At 32.2% G+C, this 19,356-nt stretch overlaps 1 protein-coding gene across 1 annotated transcript; it reads left to right on the top strand.

Moving 5' to 3' along the window:
* Nucleotides 1-4,357: 4,357 nt before the first annotated feature.
* LOC127738249 (uncharacterized) lies at nucleotides 4,358-18,990 on the top strand. Its single transcript, XM_052249435.1, has 15 exons — nucleotides 4,358-4,838; nucleotides 5,719-6,181; nucleotides 7,191-7,277; nucleotides 7,941-7,975; nucleotides 8,728-8,818; nucleotides 9,189-9,269; nucleotides 9,661-9,748; nucleotides 10,524-10,558; nucleotides 10,794-10,881; nucleotides 11,270-11,613; nucleotides 11,903-12,079; nucleotides 13,518-13,619; nucleotides 14,277-15,956; nucleotides 16,419-16,997; nucleotides 18,967-18,990. The coding sequence occupies exons 1-15, from the start codon at nucleotides 4,591-4,593 to the stop codon at nucleotides 18,988-18,990; spliced, it is 4,122 nt and encodes a 1,373-aa protein (XP_052105395.1). The 5' UTR covers nucleotides 4,358-4,590.
* Nucleotides 18,991-19,356: the final 366 nt, after the last annotated feature.

The raw sequence follows: 19,356 nt of genomic DNA, 5'->3' as shown, positions 1-19,356 counted from the left end.
GTAATATTGTTTTAAAAAGGCATGGAACAGCAATTTTTAGTGCAAAATAACTATTTTATGAATGAAAATCTTTTTAAGTATATAATTCGGTTATGCAATATATAAAAATCCAATAAGTTTCGGCAATTTTCCGATTTTTACCCCGTGAGGAGAAAGAAGCCCCAAGGAAACAATCAGGATCCAGCATCAAAAGTAAAGTACTCAGATAACGAAAAATATTCAGATATTCTGACAAGGATCCTAACATGGGATATGGAAAACATTTTGTTAGCAAAAATAACTGAAATCCCCAGACTATAGCAACAAGACAAGCTTGTATGTGAGAAGAATTAGAAAGCCAATAACAACAATGAGAAGAATTCACAGTAAAACAATAGTTCTCCATTAAGAGACATAATAACGAGTGTCGAGTTTTTTTTTTTGTTTTTTTTTGTGTTGAGGTGACAAATTTTGTGTGCGGACCTTCATTAAAATCAAAGAAGTGCTCAGTAACAAATATTATTCCTCTTTTACTTTTTGTTGCTTTCATCTGGACCTTAACACAAATTTTAATCAGAATCATTCATGTGTAAAATATAGGTCGATGCTGGGAACAGTATATCTAACATATATATGTTCCTGGTCGATGTGACCAACTTTTTTTCAAGATCCTTTGTTGTTATCAAAGATGTGCGATCTAAAAAATATCATAGTCTGGAATCCCGGCCCGATCTAGCTGCACATCGCCAGGAGATTAGCCAGGACCCCAGGCTAAAAGATATCATTCCTCTATGACTTGTAGTTGATTAGATTTTGTATCTTAATGCAAAACTTAACCAGAATTGAATTAGGTCGAGGTAACCCATTTTTTTCATGGACATTCGTTACTATCCAAGATGTGCGCACTAATAGTAAATCATTCCTCTTCGACTCACAGTTTGTTTCGATCTTGACCTAAATGCAAAACTTAGCCGTGACAGACTGACGAACAAACGTAGTAAACGCTAAATCCACTCCCAAACTCCGTTTTCCGAAGGGGATGATAAAGAGATGATAACTATAAATAAAATTTTAAACTGGGTCTGGAAAAGGGTAAATTTTCTTAATGAAAGTTTATATTTTGATATAAGGCTGCTGCTCATATTTAGCAGACAAACTGCTATACGTGCTAAAAAGCTTGTAAAAGTTGGATACAATTGATGTAAAGTTATGTTAAACACCTACAATGAAATAATTTAAACTGCATTTTTCATATCTGTTAGATACTAAATCATGTAAAAATGCATAATTCTGAAAATCGAAGCCAAATAATGGCTCCATCATGACATATATAAGCTAGAGAGATATGGGACTTAGCTAGATCTTATAGACAGCTGACTAATCTATTCAAAATGTTTTTATGCAATTTAAATTGAATATCGACTATAAAGTGGCACCTAGCTATAGTTCTTCAGTAGGAAATGAACTCGAGGCATATAGTATACAAACTGTCCTTTGATATTTCATTATTATTTATCATTTACTTACATTATGCCACATGCATTTAAGAACAGAACTAGTTAATCCATTCAACTCTTAGTTTCATCATTTCCTCGGAATGTACTACCCCTAAATTAATAAAATTATGTCTGTCCAATTTGCAGACAAAAGCAGGCGTTATTTTTTCTCTGATAAAGTTTTCAATCGAATTGCCTAATTACATGACTTCTATAACTGTTTCATTTTGTTGGCGGGGCATTATCAGTTATGACTGGATTCATCAATTTCAGATAAAAAAATTACGAAGTTTACCGAATCTGAACCACCACCATCACTACCATCAATCATCATTATCATCATCATCATCGTCGTCATCATCATCATCATCATCATCATCATCATCGTCATCATCATCGTCATCATCATCGTCGTCGTCGTCGTCGTCGTCGTCGTCGTCGTCGTCGTCGTCGTCGTCGTCGTCGTCGTCGTCGTCGTCGTCGTCGTCGTCGTCGTCGTCGTCGTCGTCGTCGTCGTCGTCGTCGTCGTCGTCGTCGTCGTCATCATCATCATCATCATCATCATCATCATCATCATCATCATCATCATCATCATCATCATCATCATCATCACCTTGACCAACAAAACACGTATAATATTGTGACCACTGCATATAATGTTCCGACAACTGCATATAATGCTATAACGACTGCATATAATGTTGTGACCACTGCATATAATGTTTTAACCACTCCATATAATGTTCCGACAACAGCATATAATGTTGTCACGACTGCATATAATGTTGTCACGACTGCATATAATGTTGTGACCACTGCATATAATGTTGTAACCACTGCATATAATGTTGTGACCACTGCATATAATGCTGTCACGGCTGTATATAATGCGTACATTCTGTAATGTCGACTTCTTTGTAGATTGTCTAGCTGATCATGTTTGCTGCTATAAGTTTCTTTCTATATTTTATTGTTTTCAGATTACATGTACAGCCAAAAACAACAAAAATTTGTAAAAATTCAACATTGAAGGACATTAACACCTGTAAGGAGTAGCCTTATGGTTTTGTTTTACTTGACTTCTTTGTAGATCTTATTTTGCTGTTTCAAGTATCTTTCTATATACCATAATTTCCTCCAAAATTGCAAATTTGGAAAATAATTGTCATTAAATTGGCAATAATTCCTATCTGAATAGACTGACGATTTCAGCCATCCTTGTCTTGCTGGTCATTTTTACTATCTAAAACTTCTCTTCAGTATAGATTATAGTTTTGAAGATCACCGAATTCAGGCTTGTATATTCCGCGGTTTTATTCTCCAAAATTAAAGCTGCCAGGCAGGGGTGCGGATTATAGTTAACAATAAGCAAGAAATAAAAGAAAAACTCATTTTGCAAGGTTTGTTTACATTCTTCATGTTTGTTATTGAAACTGTAGAGGGGCCCTTATAATTTTCAAAACTAATATTTTACCTAATCCATAGTAATGTGCAATTATAGCCAAAATGTGTAAAAATTGTCAGTTAATGATAATTGAATTCCTTTGAGGAATCTACTACCTCATCCGTGTTCTCATTTGTAAATCGTGTTTTGCTGTTTAAAGGTAATAATAGCCAAAAACAAAAAAAATTGTAAACATCATCATTTAAGGGAAGTAACTTCTATGAGGTCAAATTGAACAGTAGATAGATCTCGACATTCTTAATGCTTTTGCCTGCCAAATTTTCTCTATAACAGTTTTCATGATATTAGCTATAATAATTACTTACATTTTACCTCTATGTTCTACTTTTAGTCTTTGTCACCATATTGGTTGTAAGGCAGCATAAATGAACATATTTTATAAACTTCATACCCAAAGGATGATTGTGGCCAAGTTTGGTTCCAGTATCAGAATTTTTGTAAAAGCTAATGGACCCACTGTGTATCATCGCCACCGGAAATTGGGTACTAACGAAGCGGAGAGAAATGAAAAAAAAAGTAAACAAGATAAGAATTCATTCAATTTAAAGCATTTCTACTGATTTGACGAGGGTACCGCTTAAGAAATGATTTTCTGATATATAATTCTTTAAATTATTAGTCCGATAAGTACAAAATTAAGACAATATTTTGTGTTATACTCCAAATCTTGCCACTTAGTACCTGAAAATTTCGAGGTCGATTGTCCTCTGTCGCCCCATTGGCAAGATATTCAACTGTTTTTCATTATTTTTCCAGACACGTTTCTAGATTACGATAGTGTGACATCATATTGACTGAAATCTGTTGTCATAAAGATGATTTTAAAGAATATGGACCAAAACATTGTATGTTTATTGTACGGCGAATTGCAGGACGTTGTACGGCGAATTGCAAAATAACAACTTTTGTCTGTACGGCATCTTGCAATATATTGTAATTTAAAGATGAAATTAATCACTGTTTAGATAATATCAAGTGACGAAATTTTGGCTGTATCAAAGCTTTACCTGCTTACAAATATACAAAATAAACTACTTATCAAATATTATAAAAGATATGCCGTTAATTTCGTTCAGAAGTCGTCTATGCCAGAGGTCGGATGGGAAATATTCTGCATATGCCCAAATTAATATTTAAATTAGGTTAAGTTGCGACGGCGGTTTTCATTGGCTGCTAAAAGGATACATGGTGCTCTCAAACTCCCATCATCCAATGCTGCATCCTATAGCGTCCATCTTCCACATTTCTTACCACTGCGATAAAGAAAAAGCTATATTTTGTCGACATTTTGATAATATATCTGAATAGATATTGAGAGTCTGTGTATATATATATTTCCTCTTTTATACGGCATCGTATTTTTGAGACAAACTAGCAAGAAAACTACGACGATAGCGTATTTTTCTGTCTTAATCTTTTGGTACCAAAACCAAAATTATTTCTGAAAATAGATTTGTATATATTTGTAAATAATTGTTGTACATAAAACGAGACATAAAGTAGCCAGCTAAGTTTTTTATTGACACAGAATATAGTCCTTTTGACTGTTACGTCTTAGTGTTTTGTATTTGCCTGCAGTTGAAGGAATTTTGTAGTATTTAAATTTTTTAACATATTTGATCGATATTGTTTCATACTTATATTATAGAAATGTTTAACACTAACCTTAATAAAGTTTTGAGAAGCGTTTTAATTGCAGGGGATTCCAACCTGAAGCAGCTTGTACCAATGTTTGAATACCCAGTTAGAACACTGTGCATACCTGGTGCCAAAGTACAGAATGACCGGAAAGAATTCTATTCCCAACTGATGAGTGCCATGAAGACAGAAAACCCGGACCAGATTGTTCTGCATCTAGGTTCGAATGATGTATTTGGTGATGTTGAATCAACTTTGAGGTAAGGAGGTTTAAAAAAAACAAATACAAAAATTTATACCGGTAGTCAACTTTCGATTTGTGCACTTCCCTTAAAATCCCCTTTAGTATGTAACAATACATCTAATCGCTATTTGTCCGCCATTACTGGACATCACAAAGGTTCCCGTGAAATTTTGACACCACAATGGAAAAGTGATTGTTGTATGACATCAAAAGTTAAAGCGGCGCAGATTCTCAGGCCCACTGGCGCAGATTTCCAAATATCGATAAGGTGTATGGTTATGTTATTACGTCACAGTAAAAACGGATTGTTCAATGACATAATTTATGCCGATTGACCCCGAGTCAACCAGTGTTGCTCATTCATTAAAAAACAACTCGAGATTGGTGTATTGTAAACCTGTTTGCTGATACTATATAAAAATAAAAGAGATGAGGTATAATTTCCCATTAGATGACTATCCACCAAAGTTCAAATGTAGTGTATGTAAGCAATCATGAGGTTCGTAATAGGGGACCTTCATGATGAACAATGTTAAAAATTCTTGCCAAATGATGTTTTTGGTGCGTTACCATGATTACGATAAAATTTACATGTTTTGTGATAAAAAAAAATGAATGAATTTGGCCGAACACATTAAATTCTTTCCCAAAATAACGGTAACCGATAATTATTTGAGATCTTTGACAAATCATGTAATTTGATTGGCTGATTATTATTGATTTCAAAGAAACATTTGTTATATATAATATAAAATTACCTAGTTTCTAATGGTAATGAATTTGGCAGGTATAGCTTTCCTTTTAATTATAAACAATAGGTTGAATAATCTTATTTACTATAATGAATATGATGAATATTATTTGCCTCATGTACAAGTTTCTTATTTTGTCTTTAGATCTTATAGATTCCTGATAGAGAATTTGCTGCTGAAATTTAAATCGTTGCAAATAGGTATTTGTGGCATACTTCCCCGTGCAGTAAACCACTATGAGAGTAGTTATTGGAACATGTCAGCATTGCCAAGACTGCAGAGAGATGTCTTTAAGTTGAATGCTGGTATACAGTCTTTAACTTGTGGTTACAGTAGATGTTTTTTTATTGATTATGCACAGATCTTTAAACCTGCTGTTCATCTTGGAAGGGACGGACTTCATGTAAATAGAAATGGAGCTTTTATTTTGAAGATGACTATAGAGAACTATTTAGCAGAGAGACAAAAGTGTGTTACATCCGTGACTGCAACCTTATCTCACGTACAGGTACCTGATGTAGAATCTTTGTCACCCAAGATGACCTATGCAGAAGTGGTGAGACTACCAGTACCTTCTTCTGATACAGGAAAGAGACCTTTTGACACGGTATTTAATAGATTGTGTATAAGAATAGATGAAAGCATATTTGTATTTGTCTATCACTATCTTGCATGTCTGACAAATAACTTGTTAGAAATTAACATTTGATTTTCTATGATATTTTTTAAATGGTCTCCCTGGCATTTTAATTCAGGTTTTTAAATGCAGGCTCTGCCTTTGAAAAAAATAAAAGTACATTTGTTCATTGTACATGTTGATGTACTAGATAAGAAATGGAATTATAAACAAATCATAACATGATAATGACATAAGTATTACAAAATAATGGATTTACTTTGAATATTATCTTTTTGTGAAGTGTTTATTATAGTTAACACAATTGAAACGGTTTCCTTACTGTTTATGCAGGAACATATATATTGACGGGACTTGACACTACCTAATTGTAGCCAATTTTATCGTCGTGTCATAGGTAATAAAGATACGATACGGAAACGGACATGTTTCAAAAACGTACTCGCTATTATCCTAATAATTTCTGATAATATCAATAAAATGTCATTCAAACTAGTTTTACAGTTGTATCAAACTTGTATTCTGTCACTTCAAGTTTGTTATAATTGCATTCATTTTATCACAGAATGGTACAGAATGCATACAGTATTAAAAAAATGGCGCCAATTGTATTCCCAAATTCAAAAACATTATAAAACACTTCACATCAAATAAATCACACTTATTTTGGTCATTTTATATGACAAAATATATCTACTTTATGATAAAACTTGTATTTATTTACGATTAGAATTATGTGATTACTTTATTGAGCAGTTCCGATAAATTTTCAGTCAGACGCCACCAAAATCCATAAATCATGCGAAGTCTTGAGGAGTCCGAGATTTTATCAATTTTATACTGGAAAGCCTATCCGATTCATTTCCCGTTAGATATACTGTTCCCAGGTTTATGTAACTGCTGATTTTATATGATATGTACATGTATTAACATTTGTCTTTGATTGATGTTGAGAATTACATTTGAATGTTTATTACAGGATGCTGAACATCAGAATTCCTCAAGAACCCCTTCTAAGAGGAAGAGATTGTCTTCAGCTGGGGCAAGAAGATCAAATAATAAAAGAGTAAGTGAAAAATTAAAATTTGTACTATTTAAAATAGAAAATATCATTTTATAATACAAAACAAAGATAATATCATAAAATCATAGATTCTCTATAAGTTCATAAGCAGCTATGATAGACCCTAATTTAAAGTTATAGGATAAATTGCTAATAGATAAAAAAAAAAATATAGGGCTGCTAACATGCATTTTATTGACATTTCATGGGAAAATATACCTGTCATATTTTATATATATTTTGAATTAATAAAGATGGGATGTTAACAAAGTTCGGTGCTATATTTTTTAAAAGACTTATAAATTTATAGTATATAAATAAGTTAAAAAAACATAACTGATTAAAGGTTTGTGTCCTTGTTTTTAAGATGTAAGCCATTTAAAATTTGGTGGGAATTTATTCTCTCTAGATTTTCCATACATTTAACATTAGCACCTTTTTCTTTTAAAAACTATGTAAAATAAAAATAAAAGGCTTTTTAAACTATATGTTATAAATTAGGAAAAGAATAGACGGAGTTAGCATTCTAACTTTTTGATGGAACTACATGTGAATAAAACCAGAGGATTACCAATATCTGTCAAAAACAAAGACTAGCAAACATCCTTAAATGATTTGAACAAAAATTATATAACTTTATTTGTTTTCATTACCTTCTTAATTTAGTCTCACAGAAAACCAAGAGGAACTTATAAAACAGGGTTTGTCATCGTTGCATTATTGTGTTACCTTTTAATGTGTTTTTGTTATTGTAATTACTTGAATGAAGAAGTTTTTTGATTTACAACTCCATTGATGTCTTACTAACATGAATGCATGATGTTGAACAAAACTTTGAAAGTTAATCGTTATAAGTTGAAGTATTCTAATTAATTTTAAATGACCACTAAATACCATGGCATGCCTATAAAAAGTTGATATTTTTTTTCTTTTTGTAATTACTTGAATGAAGTATTTTTTGTGGTTTAAAACTTCATTGATATCTTACTAGCATGAATGCATGATGTTGAAGAAAACTTTGGAAATTTATCGTTATAAGTTTAATTATTCTAATTTTATTTTAAATGCACACTAAATACCATGGCATGCTTTTTAAAAGTTGATATTCAAGTGTTTTAAATGCTTGCATGTTAAAAAAAATTGCAACAAAACTTCATGAGGCAACAACAATTTTAGTGTTTCTAATTTTAAATACTATCAAGGAGCTTTTACTTTAAAGGATAGGTTATCTAGAAGTCTGAAAACAAGTACACATATGATGTATATATAAATACTATAGCACATTTGAATTTATATTGTATTGCAGAAGATTCATTTGTACATGCTTAAAAAAAGGTTGAAAACAATGAAATATGAATAACAAAATCCTTTAATCCAAGATTGTACCACAACTTAAATCTCTTCATAGTTTTAAACTGTTATATTTTTCTAATTCTACTTCCACTTCTTATAGATACAGTTTAAAGAGGAATGAAATAGTCCTAGATGTTACTGAGGATCTGGCTGTTATCTTGTCATCCTCAGTCATTCATAGTTTCTATCAGGTATTGTTTTGTTTACTTAAAGACTTATGCTGATATTGAAATGCAGAAAATTAAAATATCATTTATCTTAACATTTAATTTTTTAATCCCTACAAATTATATAGAAAGATTAATGAGACATAATTTTTGAATTCAAAGGCAAAAACATTTAAAGAATACAATAAGTCGCAAGTACAATGTTTCTTGAATACATTTGTTACTCTATCCTTAATACTTTCTTGTGCTTGATTTTGTTAAGTTACTATTTCTATAAAGCTTAAATTATTCAATTACCCTGTAATATCATAGGAAATGTACTGAATTATTGGACTTGAATATTCATTTTATTGCAAAAAGGAAGATATTTGAATAATTATTGCATTTATTTTAGACTGACACGAAAAAGCAATCTGTGGAATCCTTACAAGTGAAGCAATCAAAGAAAACAGCTGTGACTAAGAAAGAAAAAAAAGTAATCTTGTTACAGTTTCTATTCAGTTCAAATATTTACACCAAATAATAACATAAGTTAATTAGAATTTTTTTTAAATAATCTATGTAAACGTTTTGAATTCGGTGTATTTCTATCTTGCGTCTATATTAATTTTTTAATAGATTGAACAGAAAAGGCAGATACAATAGTTTTTGTACTGACATGATTATTTTCTGCTTTTAAACATTATTTTACTGTCAGTATTTTGTTTTTTGTGGGTGTTTGATTTTTTTTACCAGACATCCAGAGGAAGGTGGTATTTAATCTTGTTTACCTACAGATATTGAAATTTGCAAATCATACCAGATTGATAGATGTATGATATATCAAAAGTTGTTCATTTAAAGTTCAATATGCAATATTGTTTCAGAGCACTTATAATTGTCCTGTTTGTCCAGTAATATGCTCAAGAGAAGATTTTCTGATAGACCATGTTATTTGCTGTCATGCTAAAAAAGGTTTGGTATTAAAACTTCTTATAATTTAAGTATTGTGCTTTTCAGTTATGATATTTTTGGTATATAGAATGATTTTTGAAATCACACAATAGGCATTTTTACATTATAGTGGTCAATATTAGGATTAATATAGGATTGAATGAGACTTCTCAGGACCAGTATGAGCAGTATTAAAGTGCCTTCCCTGGGTATAATGTATTATAATAGGAACAGGAATGAGTATATATTAATTAAGCACATTTAAAAATGTATTTAGTCCTCACAGAAATCCGTTTGTATGTTTTCAAATATGCAGATTACTTCAGTCCGTTTATTTTACTATATTATAAATATTCAGTTATCACACATTCATATGATATAACAGGAACTATAAAAACAATTGTTACAAGGCAAGCAACACCTCACAGAAAAAAGACACCTCACAATTTTAGACAATGAACTGAACATACATGGACTAGATACCCTTACAGTTTGTTTTTATTACTGTTTTTTTATATTGAGATAAAAAAATAATTTACTAAACTGAAAATTCTGTATTTCAAGAATGAATATTATTTAATCTCAAAAATATGGATTAACTTTGGTGATCCAAAAGAGTAAACAATTTCTCGTAGGCACTTTCTAAGTTATTTAAGATATTACTGGTGTTAAATATATTTAAATTTCCTATGCTTGCACACCTCTAGAAAATGAATGATATGTACAGTCGAATAGGATTGCTGAATGCAAATAGATATGTATATGTTAAAACTTATGGTGTCTTTTTTTTTTCCAGGCAAAACTCACTTAGTCAAAGATCTTTCTCTTCAGGTTTGTAATGTTTGGAATTCATTATTTCTGGTGATAATCATTTGAAAATGTGGTGAATTAGTTTTTGTAATTATTTTGTGCGGTATAAAAGAAATGTTTGAATTATTGGTTGTTTCTATATACACAAGGAAAAAAGAGAAGAAATGCATGTACCAATCTGACAATTTATTACTTATAGATACCCTTTTACAAATTTATTTAGGTTTTTGAAAAAAAAACTTTTTTATTTTGCTAGGTACCAATAACTGAGGAACCTGTAGAGGAGCTTAGGAGTTCCTATGACGAGAATGATAAACACATAGCATATGGTAGTGTATACATAGGTAAGAGTGTTTTAGGAATTTTAATGTATTGGATGACATAATCTTTTCCACTATATTTAATATTGCAATAGACTTATTACAAATGAAATAGTATGGGCTTCACTCAAAAAGATGCGTCTTTTTTCCCCTTGTGCATTTTGTGTATCTTACCTTTCAAATTAGGGTGCTATTTTATTTTTTCCTTGTCTACAGTTACATTTTAAAGCTAGATTGCAACATTTATGCTCTATTATTAATATATTATTTGTGTGCTATGTCCCTATTTAAGCTTAATTTTCGAAATCACACCACTTCCAGTCATATATTGATTATAAAATTCTGAAGCCAGCAAATCAGCTAGGTCTAGGTCAATTGAACAAACTTCTAAGCAAGTCCTTTATTGTTACAGAGGGTTATGAAGTGGATTGTATTATTCCATCACAAACAGAGTTTGCAGAGAGTGATGAAGTGGAGTGTAGTATTCCAACAACAATAGAGTTTGCAGAGAGTGATGAACTGGAGTGTAGTATTTCAACAATAGAATTTGCAGAGAGTGATGAAGTGGAGTGTAGTATTCCAACAACAATAGATTTTGCAGAGAGTGAGGAAGTGGAGTCTAGTAGTCCCACAAGAATAGAGTTTGCACTAACAACAGTGAAGGTTTTGGCAAGCAGATGTTGGAAGAACTTCAAAAGGTTTATCCTGCATCTCTGTGGGGATGTTGAAGAAAATCCAGGACCTACAATGGTAGATGTAAAATATATTTATATTACATGATTTTTTAACCAATATGTCCACTTATGACAATTTAATTAAAAACCCTATTTGACTTTAAAATGTACAGGATAATAACAATGAAGAATACAACAACTTCCTAAAAAAAATCAGACAGCGTATGCCCAATACATTTATGTTTTTTTATGATATAACAGATATATGAAATACATGTTGTATAGGTTCATATAATTTTTATGAAGTGATTTTCAGGTATATAAACTTCTATAACTATTTGTTTATTATATATGCTTTTATTTTCTTTCAGCTGAAGTGCAAGTGGGAGCAGTGTACAGAGGACAAGTTCGCTGATATTCGTCTATTAGCCCAGCACGTGATTTCGCACATTCATCCTGGAATTCTTTGCCAATGGGAAGAATGTGTATATTGTTGTCCAAATGAACAATACAAACTGGAAATTCATGTGCTACAACATATATACTTGGTACAGATTTTAATTGAAATTATATATAAAAATAAAAAAGATGTGGTATGATTGCCAATGAGACAACTCTCCACCAGAGACCAAATGATGTGGAAGTTAACAACTATAGGTCACCATACGGCCTTCAACAATGATCAAAACCCATACCGCAGATGAAGCTATGAATGAAAGGCTTGAAGTGAAAAGTATATAACAATTCAACAAGAGAACTAACAGCCTTATATATGTACAAACAATAAATGAAAAACAAATATGATATACAGCAACAAACGACTAACACTGAATTGCAGGCTCCTGACTTGGGACATGCACAAATACATACAGAATATGGCGACGTTAACCAGTTGTTGGCATGACACGGGTTATGTTCTTCTCATATATGTTATGATGGTATGATACTAAACCCCTAACGGGAAGGATTGTGCCTGATATTCATATGATGAAGACATAATCTTTCAATCAGTTTAATTGAAGTCTGGAGCTGGCATGTCAGTTAACTGCTAGTAGTCTGTTGTTATTTATGTATTATTGTCATTTTGTTTATTTTCTTTGGTTACATCTTCTGACATCAGACTCGGACTTCTCTTGAACTGAATTTTAATGTGCGTATTGTTATGCGTTTACTTTTCTACATTGGCTAGAGGTATAGGGGGAGGGTTGAGATCTCATAAACATGTTTAACCCCGCCGCATTTTTGCGCCTGTCCCAAGTCAGGAGCCTCTAGCCTTTGTTAGTCTTGTATTATTTTTAATTTTAGTTTCTTGTGTACAATTTGGAGTTTAGTATGGCGTTCATTATCACTGAACTAGTATATATATTTGTTTAGGGGCCGGCTGAAGGACGCCTCCGGGTGCGGGAATTTCTCGCTGCATTGAAGACCTGTTGGTGACCTTCTGCTGTTGTCTGTTCTATGGTCGGGTTGTTGTCTCTTTGACACATTCCCCATTTCCATTCTCAATTTTATCGACGTTAAACATGTTTGCTGGAGACAAACCCCACCCAACCCCCTCCACTTTAACCTGGTGGTATAACAGTACAACATCAGAACAAGATATAAGTAACAGTTGAAAAGGACTTAACTCATCTGATTGATACAAAGCGCCAAAAAACTGACAAAAACACAAAAGACACAAAGTATAGATTTGAGAGTACTCAGAGTTACTGAAAACTAGATCAAAGCCAAAAATAACTAATAAAAAACATGTATCTAAGACTATGTGCAATTACTAGTTTCACAAGTTATTTAGGGAAAAGAAAAATAGATTAAAGAACATCATAATTTCACCCAAAAGAAAAAAAAAAAGTATCTTTGTATTGCATGAGGCTAATTGTTATGTCTCAATCAATGGAGATCATATCATATATATTACCATGTAAATTGTACCAATTTTCTTTAAATAATGCGGAGACATTGATTTTAAAGCATTTTTATTTGTAGGAACAGTTTACTTTTCAGTCAATTGAAGAATGGGGAAGAGCACTTCCTTCAGGACAGTTTTCAGAGAATTGTACTGATCTTCACTTGTGTCCTCCTAATTTGGTGAGGTTATGTCCATTTCAGCCTAATATAAAAATAAAAAAAAACACTTTTGTACAATCATTCAACATTGCATATTCCATATCAATTTTTATTTATTAGTATTTGAAATATGTAGTATGATTGACAATGAAACAACTATCAAACAGAGTTGAAAGAATGTAGATTTTAGCGACTAAAAGTCACTACAATCTTCAACAATGAGCAATACCTATACCATATAGTTAGCTTTAAAAGGGCACAACATGAAAAATGTGAAATTAAAAAACAGTCTGATATATTTTTAAAAAAAATAACGAAAAACAGATATGTCTTGTTTACAGAATATAAAAATAAGAAGATGCAGTATGATTGCCAATGAGACAACTCTCCACAAGAGACAGATTGCCATAGAAAATTTAAAACTATAGGTCACCCTACAGCTTTCAGCAATTATGTTCATTATTTCAGCAAATATTATATTTAATTTATCATTGGTATGCCTAAATGTTCATTAATGACCTTCACAATAGAAAATAAATCTGCCATCAAGAACCTACATGTATTAATTCAATATCAGAAATTTGCATTATAAGATGTCTCAAATACTAAAAACAAATACGATATGTTATAATGCACACACATATATGTAATATATATTTATACTTATTTTTGTTGCAGAAAATTAAGTTAGGCCTCCCATTGTTAGATGAAGAATTTAGTATGCCATCTCAGTACCCGTATACTGTTAAAGATCATCAGCTTTATGTACTACAATTACAGACAGAGAATCCCGAAAATTATGAAAGATTAGTATCTGCCTTTCAACAAAAGGTTGAAACCATGAGTGATACTACAGCTAGTCAATCTGGAACTGAACCCTCAACTTCTACTAGTGGTAATACCACAGAGCTGACAATCCAGGGAATTGATCAATTGGCTGTCTTGAACTCTAACATGACACGCTCAAGTCAACAGGTTATTGTCACAAACCGTCCTGAGCTGACAGGTACCAATCAGAGTACAGTAAAATTTACACTCAGAGATGAAACAGAAATAGTAACAAGGAAGTATATCTCAAGCAATTCTAAGAAGAGAAAATACGTAGCCTCCAGCATTCAAAACCTTAATGATAGAAACATGACCGAAAATGATCTAATAACAAACTTAAATATGTGTAGACAGGCTATTTTGGTGGAACATAATATAATCAGCAAAATGCAAGATATGAAATTTCTTGATCCAAATAATTGTCTATTTTTATTTGAGGAAGCTGCTATTAATATGTCAACTTATCCAGACTGCTCTGAAGGAGTTTTCATTTTTTCAATCTTTGATATTGAGATTGAAAATCACAATGCACCTGTACATTATATACGATACATAGAATCAGGATATTACAAACATTTCATGGAGGAGACTTTTCTGGATGTAATATGTCAAACGTTAGGAATTCTGCAAGATAATGTATTCTTATGCAACATCCTAACTGGTGGAGATCAGCAGAAAATGCTCATCGAAAAGAAAAACAAGGACTCAAGAAAATCTAGAACACGCCCTGACAAAATTTATGCCAACAATTTAAAGAGCTTAAAATCTAGAAGACAACAATTGTGTGAAAAAGTTAAAGACTTTTGTGACATTGAACTAGCTGCTTGTTTTGTGCACACTGCTAGACATGGTTATAAAGTTAAGATAGATTCAGATGCCAGTGATGGTCTTTACTTTTCATCTAACAATGAACTATTCCACACAGAAATCATACAAAACAAGATACTTCATTACCCAGAAGTGAAAAATGCAGAAGTTAGTGACAAATGCTCAGATGACTTTATGAAGCCTCTCCCTGCTAGTAATGTTAATAACCTATGTTACAAAAGTTGCATGATTAACTTTCTATCAAATGATCACAACAGATTCCTTGGAAAAGATAATTTGCGCTATCATTACAGATTTTCAACAAGTCCAAAGGCCACCTCTTTGAGAAATCGGGTATTGTACTTGTACAAAAATCATCAGCTGAATGAACTTCAAACCATTTACTCATCTTTCCAACAAGAAGACCAGAATCAAGAAAACATAAATAACCAAAATATGAATGATCCCACTGGAGAACCTCAAACAAAAAGAACCAGGACATTTATTCATCGGAAGAAAATTCTGACAAAAGAAATGGCTTTGCAGACTATTTCAGGACAAAATGTGGAAAATATGTTCAAAAAAGTAAATTTATATGATAACTACAAGAAAAATCTTTTACAGAATCGAAGTTTTATTATCCAGGTTTACGATGAAGAGAAAGTTATTGCAATTATGAATGATTATGATGATGAAAGTGGGGAATTTAGAAGCTCTGATTATGTAAAAACATCAAGGGATCTTTTCGAGAACGGTTATTTTTACACTTGCAACTGTCGTATCTATCGTACCTTGTTGGAATCCCTGGATAACAATATGGAACAGTTTGATGCTCTGGATGAAAATGGTATTAAATGCATGCATTGTCGTTTTTTGCATCAAGAGGTATCACCAAATTTGGAAAGGAATGAGCAAGCAACGGTAACAAACATTCAAGTAGTCATACAAGATGCTCTGTTATACAAGGATAGGAAAATTATTGAATTGCCAACTACAAGACCAGGAACCAAAAAATTTTCAATTTTGATAGATGATGACATTTCATTAGTTCATTTGACATTCAATTCACGTCTTCAGCGCTATATAGTTTCCTGCTTGAATGGATTATGTAAAAGTAAAAAAGGTTGCAAGAAAAATGTTGACTGTCTTAATACTGATCAAAATTTATGTGTTCATTTGTCTGAGCTGAAGAATGCTCCTCATTTTTGGACAGAATTTAGCAAACCTGAAGCTGCAGTGAACACTGAAAATGATGAGAATATACAGCTTATTGACCAGGAAATTCAAGAAATTACTGGCAATGACATAGAAGAAGAAATTCCTACTATGAATTCCTGTGACTCTAATTTTGATGTGACTAGTGGACTTTGGTCATTTCCATGCATAAGTAGTCATAAACCACGAAAACAACAAGATCCCAATCTAGTTCAGAATATACAACATCGTTATATATTGGGCGCTCTTAACTTAAACAATGTTGAAAATGGATGCATTAAAGGTCCACATCTTATTCCAGATATTCCAACTTCAGTTTGTCCATGTGGCGCAGGATGGACAAGTAATCAGCAGCTAAATGGTGTAACTACATTTTCCAGAGTACTCACTATCTATACAAAAATAGCACCAGTACAGTGTCAGGTATATAGCAGAAGCTGTGCTAATGAAGAATCACCATGTAAAAAAGCCTGGGATGAAGGAGATAAAGAATGTTTACATGTAGTTACCCGAGATACTGCAGCTGGAGATGAAATTGGTTGGGCATTTGTAAACCAGGTTTTGTCCACTAAAATAACCTTTTCAGCATTCTGTGATTTAAAAACTAAAGACTACAAAGAATGCAATCCTAATTTCAGGTCATTTATGGATTCATCTGTATTCATAAAGTGGTGGTTTAGTTGGGCATCTAATATGAAGATTGACTTTAGGAAACCTTGTCCTATCTGCAAATTTAGACCTAAACAACTTGCTTGTGATGGAACGAAAGTTGGTATTGGATTCAGACATGCTTCTTTTGATGAAATAAGTAAACCAGATAATCCTGACAATATACTTCCTACATTACATCGTAGAATGGCAAGATGCTTCCTTTTCGACAGAGTTGGAGATAAAGAACAACTTAATACTGCCAGACACCATTTGAACTACTTAGCGAAGTTAAACCTTGATAAAGTTCCACCTCAGGAAATATTATCTGATGAAGAAACTCAGCAGAGAAACAACATACTACTAGAAATATTGGACAACTCAGTAAGGCCTTCTTTCGAACGCTTTCTTAATAACATGCCAGATGTGGAAAAGATATCTTATGCCTTCATATTGCATATGCTTTGCACTACTGCACCAGTTATCAGTTTAATTCCCTATTCGTACTTAAATAATCTGACTGAGTTATTAGACCACATTAGTGGCCTTAATATAAATGCTGCTGGAAATGGCTTTTACAACAGAAAAATGTATGAAATGAGAGAGTATGCTCCAGAATTAAGAGATTTGATTGCTTCATCCATGCTTAGTCATGCCAATCCTCAAGGAAATAATTTTGTTCCTGATGATGTCATTACATTTATTCGATATTTGATCAAATGTGTTGCAGATATGGAGATCACTCAACCGGATCCTGCAAATCCACAACCAGGAACATATAACCCAGCTAAGTATGGAAGAGCTTACTACTTTTCAGAAACTGGTGAAAAATTGCGCCCCGTTAGAAAATTTACCATTGACGGTGAGAAGAGAAAAAACCCAGCATATGATGACCCACCTCTTCCCCATGACAACTGTGAGAAATATTTTTCCAAAACCCAAATTTCAGCAAGAGGTACATCAACATTGTTTTTATGGTTTTGTCCAAGTCATGGTCACTGTTATGGTTTTCATATGACCAATGCAGAAGGCAGAAAAGATCCATCAGCCTCCCTTTACTCACATCTGGAGCATCCACCCACGGATATCTTCTATGATTTTGCTTGTAATCTACAGGAGTATTGCCTGAACAGAGAAAGTGGCTATTACCGATGTGTTCGTTTCTTCCATGATATTTTCCATGGGTATTCTCATAAATGCTCATGTGCCTATAGATCTTCAAGACTCCAAGGATTTGACACAATAAACTCTGAAATATGTGAACAATTCAACAGCTTTATCCAGTGTATTAAGTCCTCAGCACGCCAAATGACCCAGGAACATTTTTGTTTTTATCTGCAGTTTTTTTTACATGAATGGAATGAGAGAAAAAGGGAAAAATATCAGAAACGAATTGCAGTGGCAGTTGCTGGAGGTCCATAACTACCAACAATACCCATAATTATTCTTCAAAATGTAATACCAAATAATTTTTCTTGCACATGGATATTTTACTTAAATGCAATATAATTCTCGTCATTTACCAATATCATGAATATACATGTAGCATATATATTTATATATATATAGATATCTCAAAAAAAAATTCTGAATGATGTAAAAATTTATATTAATTGCCTTTTGCCTCTTATAATGGTATAATTAATGTGTTTTTTAACAGGTAAACCTTGTCACAAACAATACCTCATTGAGCAGATTTTTCATAATTCAGTTGTACCGGTAATTAGTTGAATGTCCATTAGTGTTTTAATTGTTCATCAAGTACATTTTTTTAGTAAATACAGCACATGATTACAAAATTTTGGTCAGCATTTAATTTTTGTTTGTTTGTTAAATGTCCTTTAGTATCATAGTATCATATATTTTTGAGGTTGAATGTCCATTTGTATCATAATGTTATATATTGTATTGGTAAAATTTTCCTTTGTTTGTTAAATGTCCCTTAGTATCATAATGTCATATATTTTTGTTGTTCTTTAAGTACATTCTTTGGTAAATGCAATGGTAATATAGTGTTAAATATTTTTTGGTTAAATGTCCCTTTGTTTGTTAAATATCCCTTAGTATCATAATGTAATATATTTTTGTAATTCACTTAGTAAGTTAGTGGTTGTTTTTGGTCAGCATTTCAAAGATTTGGGTTTTTTTTATTTAAATGTCCCTCCGTATTAAAATGGTTAAATTTCTCTTTGTTTGTTAAAAGTCCCTTAAAATCATAGTGTCATATATTTTTTGGTTAAATCTCCCTTAGTATTATAAA

The sequence above is a fragment of the Mytilus californianus genome, unplaced genomic scaffold, assembly GCF_021869535.1.
Source record: "Mytilus californianus isolate M0D057914Y unplaced genomic scaffold, xbMytCali1.0.p SCAF_1, whole genome shotgun sequence".
NCBI lineage: Eukaryota > Metazoa > Mollusca > Bivalvia > Mytilida > Mytilidae > Mytilus > Mytilus californianus.
The sequence above is the reverse complement of the archived record's forward strand: the minus strand, read 5'-3'. Positions and strand labels throughout refer to the sequence as shown.

Bases quoted from the DNA above. Each gene is read 5' to 3' on its own strand.
- LOC127738249 (XM_052249435.1), top strand. From the start codon at position 4,591: ATGTTTAACACTAACCTTAATAAAGTTTTGAGAAGCGTTTTAATTGCA. The intron at 6,182-7,190 runs GTATTTAATAGA...TGTTTATTACAG, and splicing joins GAAAGAGACCTTTTGACACG to GATGCTGAACATCAGAATTC. The intron at 9,749-10,523 runs GTTTGGTATTAA...TTTTTTTTCCAG, and splicing joins TTGCTGTCATGCTAAAAAAG to GCAAAACTCACTTAGTCAAA.